Here is a 22,605-nt window from a genome sequence, read left to right on the forward strand (position 1 = left end):
ATGGTGTGTGTGTGTGTGTGTGGGTCTGTGGATACACTTGTGGCTCATTAAGGCTCAGTGGTGCTTTGAACTAAAACAAACATGAGCCAATAACAAGATAACAATGATAAGGCTGACACATGAAATATACAGCAAACAAGCTGATAATGTATGTGGTCTTAATATGGTAATTAGACAAAATAACATAGTTTTTTAGGGATTCCCTGGTTGGTGTCATACTGTGTCATGTTTTTGTATTTGCCTCTGACTCATATGATTTCAGTCAGACATAGCATAATATTCAGGCTGTGTCTCGTCACATGTGCATCCTCTGTCTCCTCTGGTAAGCAAGATCCATTGTAGGAACTAAGACATCTTTCAAGGAGAATTGAGGAGAAATTTGGCACAAAATAGAGAAGTGGAAGTGGGAGAGAGCACCCTTCTGTGGTTGAGTGTATGCTAGCAAACAAAAATCAGCCAAGAAAATGATGGAGAGGCTTGTTGCACAAATAATAAGTGGGATAATAAGTGGGTGAATCAAACAGTCAGGCAGGTTAGCTCTCAGCTAAGAACTGGCTTTTTCTGTACAGAATTCCAGATAATTGGGTCCCTCTTTCCAACAAAATATCTCCTTAGACCGTCTGTGTTGTACCAGCATAACAAAGGTTCCCTAATAAAATATTTAAACAGTGTTCAATTCCAGTGCGCTGCAGTCCTCTGTTCTCATTGGAGGAAAGGACTATGAAATTAGTCACACCTTACACCGCTGAACACTTCTCTCTTCCTTAGTGATGAAATATCATGCAAATAGCACGTGCAGCTGAAGCAGGAAGTCATGTATTCTTGAGGTTGAAGGGTGTTATCGAGTTTTATTGTGTTAAGGGGGAAATGCTGCACCATGCGGCACACCAAACAGATGTGGCTGCTGCGCTTCTTTATCTTGCGTCCACTCATATATACGTGGTTCAAACACTTGTTTGTGCAGCCATTCGACGCCTCTTTATGTTTCAAGAATGAATTTGAATGCAATTAGGTTGTCAATACTTGCCATAGGTGAGGCCACCGAACCACACATATTCCTATATGTTTTAATTTCTTCTGTAACACCCCTGGGACATCAGCTTGCAGAACTATTATATTACTGTTATTATTTATATGACTGATGCTGTGACACTGGGGAGACACTGGGGAGTCAAATCTGAATTAATCTTGTGTTTGCCTAAATATTTTTTTTCCTGCTTGGAACAAATATAAACCCAGTTCTGAAAATAGTGCTTGGCTGGAGCAAAGAGGAAATTTAATTAAACTTGGAAAGGGGACCTTGTTGTTTCCATAAGAAGGGCAGCTCAGGTGCTAAATATTTAGTTTGATCCCATGTAGCAGCACAATATACCAACGCCTCAAAGAACTCCTTCATAATAAAAGACTATTTCCATTTGCTTAATCTTTTTAATTTATGTAATCTGTATGCGGTGTTATAGGATCCTTTGTGTACCTGACAGATGCTCAGTTGCTTTCTCCTTTGATTTTTTGTTTGTTTTTGTTTTGGAGGTTATTCAGTGGAAAGGTAATTCAGACTGTGCCTTGATTATCATTGGATTAGTGGGTTGTCTAATACTCTCCAGTATCGGGTAGAGAAAATGATTAATCTAAGAGTAAAGGATGAGCCAAGGAAATGATTAACCTGCTGTACAGGTCCGGTGGAAGCCAGTTAGGTCAATAAGCTCACATGCAGACAGCCCTGTAGCTCCAATCTACCTTAATACTTGACCTTCGCCTCTTTCCACTTTGGAGCGACTGAGGAGCCTCATGGGGGAGACGACAGCAGACGGGCACAGCAGACTGCCACTCCCCACTCTACGTCTCCAACCCATGTTACATGTACAGTCAAGCCTCGGTGTTTTTGAGGTTTATCCAGCAGGAGTCAATAATAACCTCCTGTCCAGAAATCACCTCTTTTCCTCTTTCACAGCGTCTGCCTCATCACATCCTCTCACCTGCCGTTATTGGCTGCGGAGAGCATTGGCTAATTCTTGCTCTTTTTCAGGAAGTGGCTCTTGTCATTGATTTTCCACAGTCTTCCTGTTGCGATGACTGCTTCCCCTGAAATGAAACAAATATCACAATCTCTGCTGTCTCGAGGCAGGGGCAGATTCAAAGGATGAAGGATCAAATTTTAAGGCCACATGATTACCATTTTCAACCCCCCCTGGAATTACAGTAAATGAAGAGAGTTGAAGCCCATCAGGAGAATTTAAGACTGATGCCAGGAAGGCTGTCTAACGTGATTAGATGAGGAGGTGGGATGTCTGGAGGGGAGCTGATAACAAGGCCATGGTGTCACCAAGGGCTCCTGGGATGTTGCATAAATGTTGTATGATCTTCTTGTGGAATATGTTGCATTAATTTTAAGGGGCACGTCCTATATTTTATACTTGTCGTACTATTCCTTTTGCTTTGTTGACTCCACATCTTACATATAACACATATATGAGAACACAAACTCCCTTGTCTTCATCCACAATCATCACTACACCTTGTTCCAGACAATCCCATTTGGAAAAGACAAAGCAAGAGGCAAGAGATGGAGTTTTGTGACACTGGAACTAGATTGGCCGTTACATGTTGGGGGTGGAAGAAGAGTGTTGTTTGTTTGACAGGTTTGGAGTGTGTGGGTGAAGACAAAGCACGCATGCCTCCCCCATACCAGCCCCTTTTTTTTCCCTCAGAGCCCATATTTTCTTCGTCATTGCTTGAATTGCACATAGCACACGGTGCAGGATTCTATGTGTGCAGGCTAAAAATAATACACATTGGAAAATGTTGCAGAATAAAAAGAGAAAACTTTCCTGTCTTGTCTTTCTCTCTGCTCCTCTCACACCTCCAGTCTGTATCCAGCCTACTACAACCACCTGCGCTTCACATCTCTTGAAAACAAAAATGTTCACCTGGAGCATCCACTTACTGCAGCTCACTGCTCCCTCGATAATGTCACTTATCCTTCAGTGCCCAATATACTGACAAACCACTGAAGGGTGGATGTCATGATATTTGCAGGTGTGCAGAAATGCCACTCAGATTATAAATTAACAGGAAGAGCCATCAGCTGTGTAAAAAGGTCAAAGTTTAAAGTATTTGCATTGACACCATTGGTCCCTGTGCTGAGTCTCATCGTGTACTTTCTTAGATCTGGTTGGATTGTGTGTGCAGACATTTTAATTGAAATTTTAGCTGATATTATTCTTCCTTCTGGATTTTTACAGTGGCTATGTGTTATTAAATTCTTATAACAATATGTGTTTCTGTTTAGCCATCACTCACTCACTAAAATATGAGGCGGCAAGAAGCTGACAAATTTCTGTGATTTTTTCTTTGCTCATGGTGTCAAAACCGATCTGAGTTACAAATAAAATAAATAAGATTTGGTCCCTTTCTACCCGCAGTGCAGGAGTACAGAAACCTGTGCACTGTTACTCTGAGAGAGAAATGTGTTTGTTTCCATAGAGCTGCCCTCTTTTGGTGTGGACCACTCTTTCAGCTTTACTGTTCAGCAAATCCTCTGAGGTATTTCCTCCGACACTAACACCTCTGTTCAAAGCTGAGGAGCTTGTTTTTTTTATTAGCACCTGGATGAGTGTTGTTGATACTGTTACAAATAAACCTGCCCTTTTCCTTGCAGTGTCTGAAGACAGAAGACTGTTAAAGAGTGTTACGCAATATTAAGCAAGACTTGATGTTGAAATATTAGAACCATATTAAGGAAGCATCTGTCCATCAATCAATCTGTCTACAAATCTATGTAGAAAGGACCCACACAATTTAAGGAAGTCTACAGCCTGACAGATTTTTGTATGTATGTATGTTTTTTTTAAAGCTGCTATAGCGCCAGAGAATTAATTGATTAATTTAATCACACTATGTAAGAGTAATGGTTCTCTCTCTTAAAAACAAACACACATTTTGATGGTTAAAATAACTATAATATATGAAATGTTTTTCTAAATTAGAACCAACATTTTAATTAAAAAATTAAATGTATAGTTATATAATTAACTTAAATTTACAGTAACAACCCGACCCTATAATAGCCATATAACCCTCCAAAGGCATCTGTATGGCAGCTTTCAGATACAATGCCATCCATCCATCCATCTTCTACCGCTTATCCGGGGCCGGGTCGCGGGGGCAGCAGTCTAAGCAGGGACACCCAAACTTCCCTCTCACCAGACACTTCTTCCAGCTCCTCTGGGGGAATCCCGAGGCGTTCCCAGGCCAGCCGAGAGACATAGTCTCTCCACCGCGTCCTGGGTCTTCCCCGGGGCCTCCTCCCAGTGGGACATGCCCGGAACACCTCCCCAGGGAGGCGTCCAGGAGGCATCCGAACCAGATGCCCGAGCCACCTCAGCTGGCTCCTCTCGATGTGGAGGAGCAGCGGCTCTACTCCGAGCTCCTCTCGGGTGACTGAGCTTCTCACCCTATCTCTAAGGGAGCGCCCAGCCACCCTTCGAAGGAAACTCATTTCGGCCGCCTGTATTCGCGATCTCATTCTTTCGGTCACTACCCAAAGCTCATGACCATAGGTGAGGGTAGGAACGTAGATTGACCGGTAAATCGAGAGCTTCGCCTTCCGGCTCAGCTCCTTCTTCACCACAACAGACCGGTACAGCGACCGCATTACTGCGGAAGCTGCACCGATCCGTCTGTCAATCTCCCGCTCCATTTTCCCCTCACTCGTGAACGAGACCCCGAGATACACAAACTCCTCCACTTGGGGCAGGAACTCTCCTCCGACCCAGAGAGGACAGACTACCTTTTTCCGGTCGAGAACCATGGCCTCAGACTTGGAGGTGCTGATTCTCATCCCAGCCGCTTCACACTCGGCTGCAAACCGTCCCAGTGCACACTGGAGGTCCCGGCTCGATGAAGCCAACAGGACAACATCATCTGCAAAAAGCAGAGATGAAATCCTATGGTTCCCGAACCAGATCCCCTCCTGTCCCTCGCTGCGCCTAGAAATTCTGTCCATAAAAATTATGAACAGAACCGGTGACAAAGGGCAGCCCTGCCGGAGTCCAACATGCACTGGGAACAGGTCTGACTTACTGCCGGCAATACGAACCAAACTCCTGCTCCGGCCATACAGGGACCTAACGGCCCTCAGCAGAGGGCCACGGACCCCATACTCCCAGAGCACCTCCCACAAGATGCCGCGAGGGACACGGTCGAACGCCTTCTCCAAGTCCACAAAACACATGTGGACTGGTTGGGCGAACTCCCATGAACCCTCCAGCACCCTGCGGAGGGTATAGAGCTGGTCCAGTGTTCCGCGGCCAGGACGAAAACCACATTGCTCCTCCTTAATCCGAGGTTCGACTATAGGCCTAATTCTCCTCTCCAGTACCCTGGCGTAGACCTTCCCAGGGAGGCTGAGGAGTGTGATCCCCCTGTAGTTGGAGCACACCCTCCGGTCCCCCTTTTTAAAAAGAGGGACCACCACCCCGGTCTGCCAGTCCAGCGGCACTGCCCCCGATTGCCACGCGATGTTGCAGAGGCGTGTCAACCAAGACAGCCCCACAACATCCAGAGACTTAAGGTACCCAGGGCGAATCTCATCCACCCCCGGTGCCTTGCCGCCGGGGAGCTTTTTGACTACCTCGGCAACTTCAGCACAGGTGATGAACGAGTCCACCACTGAGTCATCAGCCTCCGCTTCCATAATGGAAGGCGTGTTGGTGGGATTGAGGAGGCCCTCAAAGTACTCTTTCCACCGTCCAACCACCCCCTCAGTCGAGGTCAACAGCTCCCCACCTCCACTGAATACAGTGTTGGCAGAGTACTGCTTCCCCCTCCTGAGGCGCCGGACGGTTTGCCAGAATCTCTTTGAGGCTGACCGATAGTCCTCCTCCATGGCCTCCCCGAACTCCTCCCAGGCCCGAGTTTTTGCCTCTACAACTGCCCTTGCTGCAGCACGCTTGGCCTGCCGATACCCATCAGCTGCTTCAGGAGTCCCACAAGCCAACCAGGCCCGATAGGACTCCTTCTTCAGCTTGACGGCATCCCTGACCTCCGGTGTCCACCACCGGGTCCGGGGATTGCCGCCACGACAGGCACCAGAGGCCTTGCGGCCGCAGCTTCAGACAGCTGCATCGACAATGGAGGTGGAAAACATAGTCCACTCCGACTCAATGTCTCCAGCCTCCCTCGGAATCTGGGTGAAGCTCTCCCGGAGGTGGGAGTTGAAGATCTCCCTAGCGGAGGGTTCGGCCAAACGCTCCCAGCAGACCCGCACAGTACGTTTGGGCCTGCCAGGCCCGTCCAGCCTCTTCCCCCGCCAACGGATCCAACTCACCACCAGGTAGTGATCAGTTGACAGCTCAGCCCCTCTCTTCACCCGAGTGTCCAAAACACAAGGTCGAAGGTCGGCTGACACGATTACAAAATCGATCATCGACCTCCGGCCTAGGGTGTCCTGGTGCCAGGTGCACCGATGGACAACCTTGTGCTCGAACATGGTGTTCGTTATGGACAAACCATGCCCAGCACAGAAGTCCAATAACAAAACACCACTCGGGTTCAGATCGGGGAGGCCGTTCCTCCCAATCACGCCTCTCCAGGTGTTACTGTCACTGCCCACGTGGGCGTTGAAGTCTCCCAGCAAGATGACAGAGTCCCCGGTTGGGGTGCCATCCAGCACCCCTCCCAGAGACTGTAAGAAGGTCAAGTACTCTACACTGCTGTTCGGCGCATACGCCGAAACCACAGTGAGAGACCTCTCCCCAACCCGGAGGCGCAGGGAGGCGACCCTCTCACATACTGGGGAAAACTCCAACACATGGCAGCTAAGCTGTGGGGCTATAAGCAAGCCCACACCAGCCCGCCGCCTCTCACCATGGGCAACTCCAGAATAGAAGAGAGTCCAACCCCTCTCAAGGAGTTGAGTTCCAGAACCCAAGCTGCGCGTGGAGGCGAGCCCGACTATATCTAGTCGGTACCGCTCGGCCTCCCGCACAAGCTCAGGCTCCTTCCCCCCCAGCGAGGTGACATTCCATGTCCCCAGAGCCAGTTTCTGTGTCCGGTGATCAGGTCGCCGAGGCCCCCGCCTTCGACTGCCACCCAATCCACTCTGCACCGGCCCCTTACGGTTCCTCCCACCGGTGGTGGGCCCATGGGAGGTCGGCCCCACGTCGCTGCTTCGGGCTAAGCCCGGCCGGGCCCCGTGGGGAAAGGCCCGGCCACCAGGCGCTCGCATTCGAGCCCCAACCCCGGGCCTGGCTCCAGGGTGGGGCCCCGGCTGCGCCATACCGGGCGACGTCACGGTCCTTGATTTTACTTGCCTCATAAGGGGGTTTTTGGACCGCTCTTAGTCTGGCCCATCACCCAGGACCTGTTTGCCTTGGGAGACCCTGCTGGGGGCATTAAGCCCCCGACAACATAGCTCCTAGGATCATCTGGGCACTCAAACCCCTCCACCACAGTAAGGTGGCGGTCCATGGAAGGGTACAATGATGTATTTAAAACTGGACAAGATAAAACATTTCCTTAAAGGATCTAACACCCAAAAATGTTATAGAACCTGGGGCCCTCTACTGTCTTATTTTGAAAAGCTAACAACGCTACCTTCCCAGTAATTAGGTAGTACAAAGTGAAGTAGTCAGTAATAGTCTTGGTCGTAATAAATGAGCCTTTAGTTTTTTTTTTAGTTTTTTTTTTATTGCTATTGTTGTTAGTATTTATTTTTTAATTGTATGTATGTTTGTTTGTTTTTTTTTACACCCTGGCATGAATGTTTGGGGGTGGGTGGGGTGGGTGTTAAAATGTAAAAGATGGTTATATTGTACTTTCCTGTTGTATTGTACAATATCTTAAAATAATAAAAAATACTTGAGAAAAAAAAATACGGTATTGATAAGCATTGATTTGCATGTTTAACTTTTTATAAAATACTAAAACAACACAAACTTTAACCTAAAAAATGTGCAATGTGTTGAATCATTATAGCACCTGTAATCTGCGTCATCTGCGTGTAGGCTCTAATCTTGTTTATTACGGTAGAACTATTGTGCTGCGCCCGTCGGTGTGAGCTGCAGTTCTTACGGTACTCGGCAGCGCCCCCCCTCCTCCGGACTGGGAGCTGCTCGGAGCTCCACACCAGCCGCTCCGCTCACTACAGCACAAGCTAACGACTCCCTCCGAAGCCTGGACACCGCTCCGCGTTCCGCTGTAAGTTACACACATTTCTCTGCTTTATTCCTCAAAGTCTCTGTTTCGTTGTTTTTCCACACCAACTACAGTTTTTACTTCAAGATGTTTTTTTTGTGTTAGCTTTGTCTTTTGGCTTTGTTTCTGTCTCGGAGCGCTCACTAGTAGCGAAATAATAGTAGCTAAATATATATATAAGTGTATTTCAGCCCGCGTGATGAGAAAAGCTTTTATTAGTTAAGGTTTTTTTTTTTATTGTGGTCGCAGCCGTAGGTGGTGTGGAGCTGAGGAAGTGAGGCGTACTCTGACAAATAAGGAAAAAGCAGCAAGTTTATTTTTCTTCCTGGCATGAGCACAGAGGTAAGGAAGTCCTGAAGATGAAACTTTCTATTTTTAGTCCTTTAGTCTAATAAAATGACAGAGCTGCACCACCCCACCCAGCAACTAAAGGTATTTAGCAAGCAAAGGTTTGTCAGTAACTTTTTTTTAACACAATAATGTAAGCTAATGATTTGACCATGCAAACCAAATTGCAGTCATATTGCTTAATTATGGTGATCAAGATATTTTGTGAGAAAGACAACACAATACCAGCTTTGTTTGACACGAGGACAGATGCATTCTGCCCTGCATACCTCTGCTGCTGCTGTCATGTATTAAAAAAAAGAGAATCACATCTGTGCGTCCACTTTAAATGAAGGTATTTCAGTTGAACTGGGTGTGATGATGATGGGAGGTGCTGGAGTAGCTGTTGGTCATTCTTGGAAATATCATTCATTGTGTTAACACTGAAGTGAGTGTTGTGCGTCTGGACAAGACCCAAGTGAACTTCAGCAGTGCTGCAGCACAGAGTGAACAGGCCTGTTCTGCTGGCAATTTATTTAAAAATAAATCAAGACACATATAATGTTTTGATGAATTGTACTGTGTTATATATATATATATATATATATATATATATATATAATATGGTGTTAGATTTATTCATAATTTTTTAAAAAGTTAGACATATATGGATATATGCTGTGAAAACATGTAAAACGATATGCAGTTAGAGAGAGTGCACCAACAGTTGTGCACAACAAGTAATCTAATTTTAAATGACTGCTTATTTTTTTTTTCTTACTGAACTGGCTAAAGATTAAATTTCTGCTTTATACGATTATGTTTTATTTGGAGCTAATAATAGACAGTGAATTGTCCAGTGTATTAGCTGAAGCTCTTTTCTCATGTCTGTCAGTGAAAGGCCTCCTTTCTTTTGTGGTCTTCTCTGATGTCTCTGTAGTCTGTGCTGCAGCATGTTCAGTATCTTTGACTGCTGAACATTTATGAGCTCTGACTCTTACATGAAGCCACTTTTTGTTGATAATTTGTGCAGAAGTACAGAAGTAAACAAACAGAACCCACTGCCAACTAGTGGCTTACTTTAGCAACTACAGAGCAAGGTTGACACAACAGTTCACACACATATTAATTCAATGATGTAGGAGAGTTGTTATAGAATTATATTTTTCTGAAATAAGGTTCTGGTCATGTCCCTCCTCACGGCTGAATCTGCTGAAGAACAGAGAATACATGGTTGTATTTTCCCCCTAATTCCAGCACTGCATGGTGCCTCTGCTCGTGCACTGCTGTGCCCACAGTAGCAGTTTAACACACAACAAAGCCTAACCGTGGATGCTGGTCTTTATCAGAGAGAAGCCAATAACATGAGGGGAGCACTGTAGCGGCTCTAATAAATTCATAACATCTCAAAACAAATGAGAGATTTTTACCCCCTCAGCATGAAGCCTTCTACAATAGCTAATTTGGTTTGTCTTTTTCATGAATCCAGCCGTATTCTCATGGCAGGAGTCGTGCTTTTTTTTTTCAGCTAATCGTCTTGTGATTGTGAGAAATCAACATATCATTAAGGTTCTGTGGGCGTGTGGGGGTTTTCTAATTGGCTGGTGGAAATAGGAGCGATGAAAACAGGCTTCCATCTTTGTTCCAAGTGCCCATGGTGACAAAGTTTTCAGCTTTAGTGGGGGGAAAATGATGTAGAGTAGGCTGCTGTGTTGATGTTTAATGATATGCCGATGTGTTTTCTGGTTGATGTACTTTGCTGTTCAGCATATAAACCATTAGATATTTTCACTGTTAACTTAACCAGCACTCCACTCTGATGCTGAAGTGGCTCTGGTAACGGGGTCAGATCTAGCTTGATGATGACCTTTTAGACTCTTTTCTTTTCCCATGAACACTTATGCCTGTGGGATACTGTCACCTCGGCCAACTCGGAAAGACTCACTCTTGCAAACTCTCTCCTCACTAATGCCTCTCATGCAGAACAACATCACAGTTCCCCGTGTCACATAAAAGTGGTGCACATTGTCATGCAACTCTACTTATTAATATCTCTTGTACAAATGGAAATGGTACATTTTATCATGACCTCCCTGGTTAAAAGGGGCAGATTCACAGCACGGCAGAATTTCATGTTTCAAGTGTGCCCTCGGTACACTCCACCAGACTGAACAGCTAAGCCGGTCTCAGTGGAGCCGAGGATGTGAGGCTGAAATGATCCTCGAGAGTTAGGCAACAGCATATGGAGATGGTTATGTTTTTTTTTTTTTTTTTTTTCAAGCGACACTGAAGCAGGCAGCAGCACAGAGTACAGCTCTCTGGGCAGTCCCACGGGTTCTTCACACACTCTTGGCATGCTGGGTAACCAAAGCAGATGGTAACCCTTTTTATGGTTTTAAATTAACACTTGACTTCGTAGACATTGATTTTAATTATTAGTTATTAATTATATTATTTTAGATAACCCTCTCAAATGAGCATTCTGAGGTCACTGAGTATTTATGCAGAGTAACAGTGCTTTTTCTCGATCGATCTGATGGTAGGTCCGATATTTTTGTAGCCACACAAATGCTTTATTTGAAAATTTGCACATATATATATATATATATATATAGAGGTAGATTATATCGCAGCTCTGAATGTGGACCTCTTCTGTTGTGATGTTTTGATTATTGTCTTCTAAAAAAAAAGATTTGGCTATATTTAGTTTTATCTTACTGTACTGACTTCTGGGTCTACTGTGCACCAGCAAAGTTTGTTATGCCAATGAGGATGTTTTTTTTTTTTTTTCCCGAGACCTTTGCGTTTAATTTCCTACTGTCTGCTCTGATACCAGGCTTACTATAGGCTTTAATAATGACCCTCCAGCAGATGTGCCTCTTCTTATTTCCAGGGGACAAAATTAGAGAGGCTAGGACCATATGTTGTTGTTTCAGAAGTTACTGGTTTATGGCAGGGATACACTGCCAGTCTTATTGATTACAATAGGGAGAAGACAAAAAAAAATCCCATTCCATTGTTGTGGTGGCAAATCACTTTCTGTGTATAATTGTCAAGTCATTTTCCTCTATCAGTTCCCTCTAAACTCAGCAGAATCTCATTCAGGAATCCATTGTCTTTGATAACCACTTTAACTCATAATGTAATGTTGTGCATCACAGCGTGCTACTTTCTGTTTGCATCCTCTTCTATCATTTCCCAAAGTCATTACAGATTTTAACTTTTGTGGTTTTCATTGTAATGAATTGACAGTTTAAGTGACATTTTTAAAGGTCTGCTCTAAAATTGACCTTTGCTTATAGTTGGGGAAAAAGGTGCACGCTCCATTGTTTAGATGTGTCTGTGCCTAAAGGCCTGCGAGTCAAAATGAAGAATGTGCTCCGAATGCTGGTTGGTAAAGTCATATGTTCATGCTCACAGTGAAACATTGCTGTTGTTGTGGCTGTGGCTGTGTGTGTGTACCCCTACATTTCAATTTTATTTTATTTTATTACGTAGTTTCACATTTCCTTCCTGCTGTTTCACCTTTCAGTTCCTATACAGTGGGGAAAAAAAGTATTTAGTCAGCCACCAATTGTGCAAGTTCTCCCACTTAAAAAGATGAGAGAGGCCTGTAATTTTCATCATATGTATACCTGAACTATGAGAGACAAAATAAGAAAAGAAAATGTAGAAAATCACATTGTAGGATTTTTAATGAATTAATTGGTAAATTCCTCAGTAAAAGAAGTATTTGGTCACCTACAAACAAGCAAGATTTCTGGCTCTCACAGACCTGTAACTTTTTCTTTAAGAGGCTCCTCTGTCCTCCACTCGTTACCTGTATTAATGGCATCTGTTTGGAGTCGTTATCAGTATAAAAGACACCTGTCCACAACCTCAAACAGTCACACTCCAAACTCCACTATGGCCAAGACCAAAGAGCTGTCAAAGGACACCAGAAACAAAATTGTAGACCTGCACCAGGCTGGGAAGACTGAATCTGCAATAGGTAAGCAGCTTGGTGTGAAGAAATCAACTGTGGGAGCAATTATTAGAAAATGGAAGACATACAAGACCACTGATAATCTCCCTCGATCTGGGGCTCCACGCAAGATCTCACCCCGTGGGGTCAAAATGATCACCAGAACTGTGAGCAAAAATCCCAGAACCACACGGGGGGACCTAGTGAATGACCTCCGGAGAGCTGGGACCAAAGTAACGAAAGCTACCATCAGTAACACACTGCGCCGCCAGGGACTCAAATCCTGCAGTGCCAGACGTGTCCCCCTGCTTAAACCAGTACATATCCAGGCCCGTTTGAAGTTTGCTAGAGAGCATTTGGATGATCCAGAAGAGGATTGGGAGAATGTCATATGGTCAGATGAAACCAAAATAGAACTTTTTGGTAAAAACTCAACTTGTCGTGTTTGGAGGAGAAAGAATGCTGAGTTGCATCCGAAGAACACCATACCTACTGTGAAGCATGGGGGTGGAAACATCATGCTTTGGGGCTGTTTTTCTGCAAAGGGACCTGGACGACTGATCCGTGTAAATGAAAGAATGAATGGGGCCATGTATCGTGAGATTTTGAGTGAAAACCTCCTTCCATCAGCAAGGGCATTGAAGATGAAACGTGGCTGGGTCTTTCAACATGACAATGATCCCAAACACACCGCCCGGGCAACAAAGGAGTGGCTTCGTAAGAAGCATTTCAAGGTCCTGGAGTGGCCTAGCCAGTCTCCAGATCTCAACCCCATAGAAAATCTTTGGAGGGAGTTGAAAGTCCGTGTTACCCAGCGTCAGCCCCAAAACATTACTGCTCTAGAGGAGATCTGCATGGAGGAATGGGCCAAAATACCAGCAAAAGTGTGTGAAAACCTTGTGAAGACTTACAGAAAACGTTTGACCTCTGTCATTGCCAACAAAGGGTATATAACAAAGTATTGAGATGACATTTTGTTATTGACCAAATACTTATTTTCCACCATAATTTGCAAATAAATTCTTTAAAAATCCTACAATGTGATTTTCTGGATTTTTGTTTCTCATTTTGTCTCTCATAGTTGAGGTATACCTGTGATGAAAATTACAGGGCTCTCTCATCTTTTTAAATAGGAGAACTTGCACAATTGGTGGCTGACTAAATACTTTTTTTCCCCACTGTATATCAGCAGTCTGCACACATCACCTCTAACATTTTTACCGCTTCTTCTGTAGCATAGCCAGGCTGCTGACCTCTGAGCAACCTTTTGGTGGATGGTCTCCTATCTTTATAATATGAAGAAAGAAAGAAATATTCGCTGTTAAGAAACGAAGAGGCAGCTTTACTTACATAGAGGCTCAGGCCATCACCTCAGAGTGGTCCTTGGGAACAGGGCTCTGTAAAATCTGTCCTATGGCTGTTCTGTCTTTTCTGTTCTGTTCTCTTCATTTACTCTTAAGCTTAAACCTCACCAGCAGTTCATCACTGAACATTTGGTTCCCACTTAAGTCACAACTGCTACTGGTTACTGTATTATGGATCACTTAACATGCTGGGTTCATCTAGAGGTTGCTTCTCTTCCTGCAATGGAAACCCACGTGTTTGTACTAAAGTAGGAATATTTAACACACTGTCAGGAAATCAGTGCCATTAGGTCTAATACTTTATTAACACATTATTGGAGATGAACTGTGTAAAGTTTTTTTTAAATATCATTTTAGGCAATGGAGAGCTGGATCTTTGATTTTAATTCTTCTAAATGTCAGAAAGTCATGATGAATAGATATAGATAACTATACAAAGCCGTTCAAAAGTGATGGTACTACTGGTTAAAATTCCAATTAAGTAATTCAGTATGATTTATTGACTGGTTCAGCACTGGATGTTAGTGAAGTTGTGTAAGCTGTCGCACACAGTTGGCAGCAGTGAAGTTGATGTTCCTGGCCAACCTTTGTCCCACTATGAGTGACTTTTCCTGCTGTGCTGGATTAGATAAGGGTCGAGATCTCTCACCTGTGACGTTGTTCCTAAATAGTTTTTATCCATGTTCTGCAAGTTGTTTTGCATTTTTGTTTTTTTTTCCTCTGCCTATGCACTATTTTTATTTTTTTCTGTGTGTCCCCCATGGCAACTGTTTGGAGACGCACAGAGTCTGATTTCTGAGTTTGTGATGCAGACTTTTCATCTTCAAAAGATCTTCTGCTTGGACTTTGAGAAAACTTTCATGTTTTACTGCTATATCAGGGTTGACAACATTTGAGAAGAAATTTAGAAGAAGTTTGTGTGGAAAGATGTGAGATTTGGAAAAGTTGTGAACAAAATATGACAGAGATCACTGACATGCATTTACTTCTTTTATTGAAGTCTGGATAAATTTCCTTTCCTCCAAGTCAGCGGCTGCTATGGTTGATGATATTCATTTGCAGTTGGTGCCTTTTAAGAGGGAAAAAGACTAAGGCAGAACTAAGCATGTTGTTGTGTGCCATGTTTATTTAAAAAAAAAAATGATCAAACCCTCCAGTGCTGTCATGTTTGTCTGATTAAGCTCTACAGGTGATTGCTCACATTACAAAGAAACACATTGTGTCTTCCTGATTAATCAGAGCAACAAGTTTTGACAGACCGGACACGCACAGACAGATGGTCCCATTGTTGACATTGAGGTGTAAATTGTGTGAAGCTGCAGGTCGAAGCCTGCCTTCAACCTCCTGAATATCCAAAATGAATACAGTGTAAATATTTGTATAATGTATAATTACCAAATATATTTAAATTGGATTTTTCCAACATTTAACACACTTTCAAAAAGGCTGTGACTAATATGTTTCTTAATTCAATGACCTGTATTGTCTAGCCTTAATAATGTGCTGCCCTGCTGTCACTGGACTGGACGTTAATGAGGCAGAGGAGCACAGGAAAAGTTGAATTTTCTTCTAAATAGATTAAAATAATTCAATCACAGCCAAAGTGTTGCCAGTCGATTTAAGCTGAAGTGAACATGGCCAGGAGACAAATGCAACCTTCTACCTGACTAGAAATCTACTTGAGCTTGCCTCCTTTGCTTCTGTGTAAACTCAGCTGAGCCTGTATGGTGTTTGATGTGCTTGGTAAAAACCTGATCAGAAAGCTGCGTGGGTGCTTTTACCAGAACATGGCTTTGGCTTTGTCTGAGGATGAGCTAACGATATATTGTGCCTTTGAGGTGAAAGAGACCTCTGGGGAAATGTGACTTTGTTTACTGTGTATGCAATGTGAATTAGCTTGGCCAGAGCCAGAGACCTGGATCATGTCACAGCACTTTGAACTTTGAACATAAAATGGACTTCATGTTGTTAGACCATGTGCAGGCATACAAGGGCGATCAGGGCTGTGGTGGTATTCAGTGTTTGCAGCATATATCATATTGTACTAAGATAAGACAATGCTAATTGACAGTGCTGTGCTATACAGTCACAGTAACAGACAGAAAGGGTAAATAACTGTATTCAGTGCTCACTACAGTTAGTATAATGGAGCATTCTTCTTGGGTTATGGCACCAAGATTGGTGAGGTTCCCTCGATTTAATTGGGTAATAGCTGCCCCCATTGTTGTGTGATGTGAGACGAGTAAGGACTCTTATATTGAATGGTCAGCCATTTTACTTTCCTTGGTAAAGGCTTGTCTCGACTTTTTAAGTGGGCTTCAAAGAATCATAAATGTAACTTCTACCCATTAGTGTGGATGCATGTATTAGTGGTTGATATCAAATATTTACCGATGGGAATATGAGGAGAAACCACTAATACATGCAACCACACTAATGGGTAGAAGTTACATTTATTCTTTGAAGCCCATTTAAAAACCATCCATTACACAAACACAAAAAATTTATTGGTCGTGGCTTTAGTGTTTATTCTTTGTTTCCCACAGTGAGAGTTTAATTGGCTTCAGGTCTTACTGACTGCTCCTACAATTGCTGTTAAACAAAATCAGCCCACAATTTATGAAAATGCTTCTCTTCTTTTTCTGGTAATTTCATATGGCTTGATTGCATCTGGGGGGAATCAGAATCAGAATCAGAATTTACTTTATTTATCCCCGAGGGGAAATTCTTGAAAAAGGTTGATATCTCTACATCAAACACATTACACATGCACAAAGACAGACACACACACCAAAAGAGTTCGGGGGCGTTCTTACAAATTATAGCTGGTTTGAGAATAGAAAGTCTGCTGCAAGCTTTGGCCAGGACTACACCAGTGGCCTTTGACAAACAAAGAATGTATTTGTGCCTGTGTGCCTACTGGTATAGTGGGCTGTGCCTACTACTTCTGCTGTAGGCCATGTTCCATTTCCTGTGTTAAGATGTAACATTTCCAAGAAGAGGTGAAATAACTTCTCATAGGAAATGTCTGACATTCTGTTGGTCACCTGAGGATTTTTCCCAATTCGTTGCTATCTTTCAAAGTATAAGGTGACACAACTGCTTTGTTATCTGTGTAATCAAAAAAGCTGAATGGTAACTTATAGTTTCCATTTGTGAAGATTATTTTCTCTTTCCTACACACGGTCATGATGCAGGTTGAGCTTTTTGGCCATGTTGGAATATTGATTTTCTGACAGCGAGAACCTATTATTTGCACTCTTGTCTGCAGTGTGGGAGCATGACGGACAAACCAATCACTGAGTCTGAATGGTAACCAGAATGGTGTGTGAGTCTGTTGGCATGGATGCTGCTATGTGTATTGTACTGTTTGAGGAAGGTGATTTGCTTGCTGATGGGAGGAATTGATTCAAGGGATTCTGTCTGCATCAGAGCTGGGTTATACCGAAACAATGGCAGTCTGATGAAATCAGGATACTTTGGTTTTGTGCTTGCTATAGGGGTGGAAAGAATGCTCAGCACAATAGACCTTATAGACCTAAGTGCTACATATGATGACATGATCCAGAAAGCTCCTTTTTTAAAATACGAAGAACTACAGCAGATATATTGATCAGCTAAGATTGTCGAGTAATAACAGCCCTGCCACAGATACAGTGTAAGTGTTTTTTTCCAGGTCATTTAGACTAATCACTCACCAGTGTTGTTCCAAAGAAAACATGTTCCCCTCTCGCTTGTTTGATTGCAGATCCTTTGCTATGTATGAATGAGCCCATGTTGTTGTGCTTAGTCTGGGGTAGGGCTGAACGATTTTAAGAATAAATTGAATTGCGATTTTTTCTGGCAAATATTGCGATTTCGATTTCATCCACGATTTTTTTCAAATCATGTCAAACATGTTTCTGTGTAAATGACTTCAGGTAGCTGCTCTGTCACTTCTCAAAAACAGTAGATCTAGATCAGTAGATCTAAAAGTAAACTCTGATAACGTGCACTCAGTATTAGTTTTAATAAACATGAAAATTTAAATAATTACAGAACAAAATAAAGTTTTATTTCAAATAGGTTAAAAGAAGACTAATGTAGTTCTGTAAAGTATTATTCAACAGTCATTTAAACAGACTGAAGTGTGCCTCCTAAGGTTAAACAATAAATACAGTATTGAGACTTAAGTAACTCTTAAAGTTCAATGTGATTTAGAACAAATGATCAAACTTTCATGGGAATCATATCTAAGGACAAACGGAGCTGCTGCTGTCAGCTCTGTCCACCGTTTACTAGAGTCCTCATGGAGCCTCTTCATCAAATGCCTGCGTTATTGTTTGGTGACGTCATTTACACGTGGCCCTTCCACTGCGACACACGATTTTCGGTCTAAAACGATAGATCGTTCAGCCCTAGTCTGGGGTCAAGCTGACTTACATGTGTATCAATATGGATGTTGTTATCTATTGCTGTCAACCCACTTGTTGCCTGATTTGAACATCATAGGCAATAAAGGAAGGTTTATTGCTGTGTGAACCTGCATAATGTGTGTGTGTGTGTGTGTGTGTGTGTGTGAATGCATTATCACTGCCATGCCTGTAATGATGAGATATGATAGGACAAACCTCTCTCTACATGTTCAGGAAAGGAACAGAGCATAAATATGCAGACATTTAATTATGCTATCAGCATGCCACTGGATCCCAAAATAACAACACTGCATTGGCTATTTTAAGAATTTCATTTTGACCTTTATCCAGCAATTAATTCCACATGAAGAGAGTTTTAGTGACGCAGGTTGAGCCATCAAATGAGTCCCCTCCATCATCTGGCAGGGCTGCCTAGCAACCAGGTAGTGCTTCAACAGGCAAGAAAAGCTGAGGAAGAAGGGCTCAAGTTGAAGGCTTGAAATAGTCCTACTGTGGCACCTCATGGATTAATATTCAGTACAATTAACATGATTTGTTCTCATTTCAAAATCAGTATTTGAGATTTTACTGCTGGGGGTAGGCAGCTAGAAAGTAGTTTACTTAGTGACAGTTAGGTCCCGTTCACACTGGAGAAAGACATTCCAGCTAGAGTAGGATTGAGTAGGATGCGGTTTTTTTTTTTAGTGCGGAAGTAGCATGTCGCTAGCCGGATTCGCGAGCCACATTTGCATTCACACCTGAGCCACATTTGAGCCAATCCGGCTAGATCCACCTCTCGTGGGTGGATCTAGCCAGATTGAAATCAAACCGGATACAGCCGGATTCGAGGTGTTCACACTCAAAAACATCTGGATAGGCCCGAATCCTGCTTTAGCCAGATTTTTTTCCCTAGTGTGAACGGGGTATTAGAGGAAGTTCATGTCTGCTTCTAGAAAGAAGACTTCATGCAGATAAGAAAGTGAACTTCTTAGCTCTCTCCCTCTCTCTCTGCATTAGCTTCAGTTATCTCTTCCTGACTCTACTGTCATACTGTTTTCATATACGCAGCTGGATTGACAGAGCAAACATTGAGTATCAGAATTAAAGGATAAAACTTGACATTAAAGTATTTGTATGTCCAAACTCCGAACTGATAATATCTCCAAATCATTGTTGATTGCAACATTTTGATCTTGTTTTTTTGTGCCCACAATACAAACAGGAATTACGAACTCAAAATTACTTTTGAGTGTTGGCTGTTTTTCTCTTTTTCCTTTCCTCCTTCTAAGTAAGAAACAATTTGCATCAATTTGCAATCCACTTACTATACAGCTCCCATATCTCTCCCAGCACTCACAGAGATGCAGTCACAGCCCCATAACAACAATAATTCTTGTGTAAGTCTGCCAAGCAAAATTAATTTCACAGCACTTTAAACAGCACTGGGATTCAAAGGCTATGCAAATGGCAATTTAGATTTTTTTTTTTAAGTAAAAAGCATTGTAATCATTTAACAACACTCGCAGTGAAACGTTATTCACCTTATCCACAGAGTGCAGTAATATGACCCCTTTTACTCTGATGATGTTTTTGTGTGGCTAAGGGGGGGTATGTTGCTACCCTTGAAATGCTAAAAATCCCCGGTAATGTGGCAGCAGTCTAAAGGGGAAAATAATTGGGTATGCAGAGTTTTATCCACTAATAACCATTTGTTGTGCGTCATTAAAGCCTGCCTCATTACCTCATTTAATTAGTCCTGGCAGTTATTCCAGACAACAAGCATTTGACATCTGTTATTTAAAGCTACCTGTGGCTTCACTACACCACCAGGGCCTTCAGTTCCACTAAATGTGCAGCTCCCGTATTTATGCTGTAACACTTTGCAGTGTACAACTATTGCAAAATCATAGTGATGATGTGTTCATAATATGCCGCTGCAGAGATGAGCTAATGTAGTAAAAACAATAATTAATGTAGTAATTACTAGTTGGCTGTTTCTTACAGAAGACAGAGCATTGTCATCTTTGTTGGTGTGCACATTTGAAGGCGGGAGCTCATTCTTGTCGCCTTTTCTCTGTGTGTGCCGAATCCCCGCTGAGCTCTGATGGTTTTGCTCCTTGGCGGAGATCATTCACCTCCCAGCTGCGCGCGTGCACCGAGTGTCAGCTCTGCTTTACCTCACCACATCTTTACTGCTTCTGCAGTGGCTTCGCAGTGAGCCTGCTGTGTCAAGATGCTTCCAGAGATAGAAACGCCAAACAACGCCTGGCAGGCCTCAGTGTCTTCAGACTAGTAAAGCCTCTCCCTCTCAATCCCATGCCCCACATGGGCCCATTATAGCAGATGGTAAAAATAAACCACCCATCTCACTTACACACCCTTATGGGTTATGAATTGTAGATGAGAAGTACAAAGCAGCAGTGTCAAGTCATGCAACAGCCCCTTGCTGTTCATTTTTGTTGCAAAGCTTTTTTTCTTTTACAGCCGCCATGTTGCTCTAATCAGAGGGAAACTTTTCCAGATAAAAGTGGGTGTATTTGTAGACATGTATTATATTTATTTGCATGTTTCAGTGAGTTTTAAGTAAAAGACTCACTTTGCATTGCATCTATGTAAGATAGCATTCTAACCAGGTTCCTTTAGACCTAGGCTTGTGCAAAATCGTATCGTGTGCAATTAATCATCAGAAAAACTGTCATCGATTAATATTTGCCACTTATCGATTACGGCGACTAGTGCCTCGTCATGATGACGCATTTTTGTGTGCGGCGTACTCTCACCATCACCCGCGCACATGTGAGCCCACAACAACAATAATGGCGGAAGGCAGTGGTGTTCAGTTAAATGATGCGGAGCAGCACGTTCCTAACAGAAGTTCAACGTCTGTCACCATAAGCCGGAGCACGAAGAAAGCCGAAGAAAGCGCAACGAGGACACAACGCTGGCTACAGCTGTATATAGTGCCACAACATGCATTAGGTGAAGCGTGTAGCGTTAGTAGTTGCCATAGTAACTGGATTTTTGCTCGTATCAAAAGAATGAACTCCGATCTTTATTTACAGACTCCACAGCAAGATAGGAAACATTACAACAGCGAAGTCTCCTCCAGCAGATATTGGAAATAATTCCACTCAGCCGAGAGTCCGTGATAGGTTTAGTCATTGTGCTGCTTATGACCAAACTAAGCGCTGGAAGAACGTAATGCAGGTTGATTTGCACAGACACGTTTAAATGTGAAATTGTCCGGTTTGTTTGTTTGTTTGTTTGTTTTTTCTGCTGCTGTTCTACAGTATGAGTGAAAACATGCACTAGTGTGCGACATATTCCAGTCACAGGTTCATTTGCACAGACACATTTTTTTAACTTGAAATAATCAATGTGACTTTTCTGAACTTATTTGTCCTGTTTAATTTTAATGTTGACATGCTTTGTGACCTTAAGATAAGAACATTTGAAGGACAAAGCTACTTTAAATGTTTGCTTCTTTATTATTTTGAAGCAGTTTGTGCATCTGTTATCAATACATATTTCCATGGCTGGTTTGTGCCTAATCACTACTTACCAGCTTAACCTGTTAGAATGAAGTAGTTAACTTGACTGATGATTTGTCGGTATCATGCTAGAACACTGTGCCAATTTAGAGTCAAAAACATGGAAGTGCAATTGTCTTCAATTAATCGTCAAATTAATCGTTATCGGCTAAATGCCACAATTAATCGTGATTATTTTTTTTGCCAATATCGCCCAACCCTATTTAGACCTCACCCCCATGTCATAGCACTGTTTATATTTGACCTGATAGCAGTACCAGTAAAGGTACCTAGAAGCTTTGGACCATTTGATGCTGGTAACATTGACCAAAACAGTGAAAAAGTCCAGTTATTAATGTGATTTCCGGGTCTGTGAAGGATTCAACAAGTAGCAGTGGTAGCATTGTAACACTCTAACATAAACTCTTTCAACCATGTTCATTGTCAGGTACCATTTTGATGAAAACAGTCAGTACCATAAACGTACAGATTTGGTAACCAGCCTGCTTGATGATCTGCTGAAAAAACTATTTATTAAGCTATTAACTGCAGAAAAACTGCTTGGATAAAAACAAACATTGCATTGCTCTACCTGTCTCTCCTGCACTTAAGTAATTGCTTCTTTGACTATGAAATTGCCACCAGCAGACCTGTGACAGTGCTGGGAATTTAGAGATTTCTGCATCTTTGCTTCCACAGAGTGGCATTCAATGCCATTCAAAGCTAAACTGGCTCACAATTTGGCATACAGAAATGCAGCTGACAGTAGCATCTGCTATCACACTGCTGGTTGCTTGTTCCCTTTAATTACTGGTGGAGTACTGTAGTGT

At 42.8% G+C, this 22,605-nt stretch overlaps 1 protein-coding gene across 2 annotated transcripts in view; it reads left to right on the forward strand.

Annotated features, from left to right (window-relative positions):
* The first annotated feature begins 8,113 nt into the window (after positions 1–8,113).
* Positions 8,114–22,605, forward strand: part of tp53i11b (tumor protein p53 inducible protein 11b) — a 31,102-nt gene continuing 16,610 nt past the window's right edge. The window contains exons 1-2 of one of the 2 annotated variants that reach the window (XM_028431991.1): positions 8,129–8,199; positions 8,446–8,538. In XM_028431991.1, the coding sequence (XP_028287792.1) occupies positions 8,527–8,538 (12 nt within the window). In that variant the 5' untranslated portion in view covers positions 8,129–8,199; positions 8,446–8,526. Of the gene's footprint in view, positions 8,200–8,445; positions 8,539–22,605 lie in introns of both variants that reach the window. The other variant, XM_028431992.1, reaches the window with a different exon arrangement.

The sequence above is a fragment of the Parambassis ranga genome, chromosome 19 (assembly GCF_900634625.1).
Source record: "Parambassis ranga chromosome 19, fParRan2.1, whole genome shotgun sequence".
NCBI lineage: Eukaryota > Metazoa > Chordata > Actinopteri > Ambassidae > Parambassis > Parambassis ranga.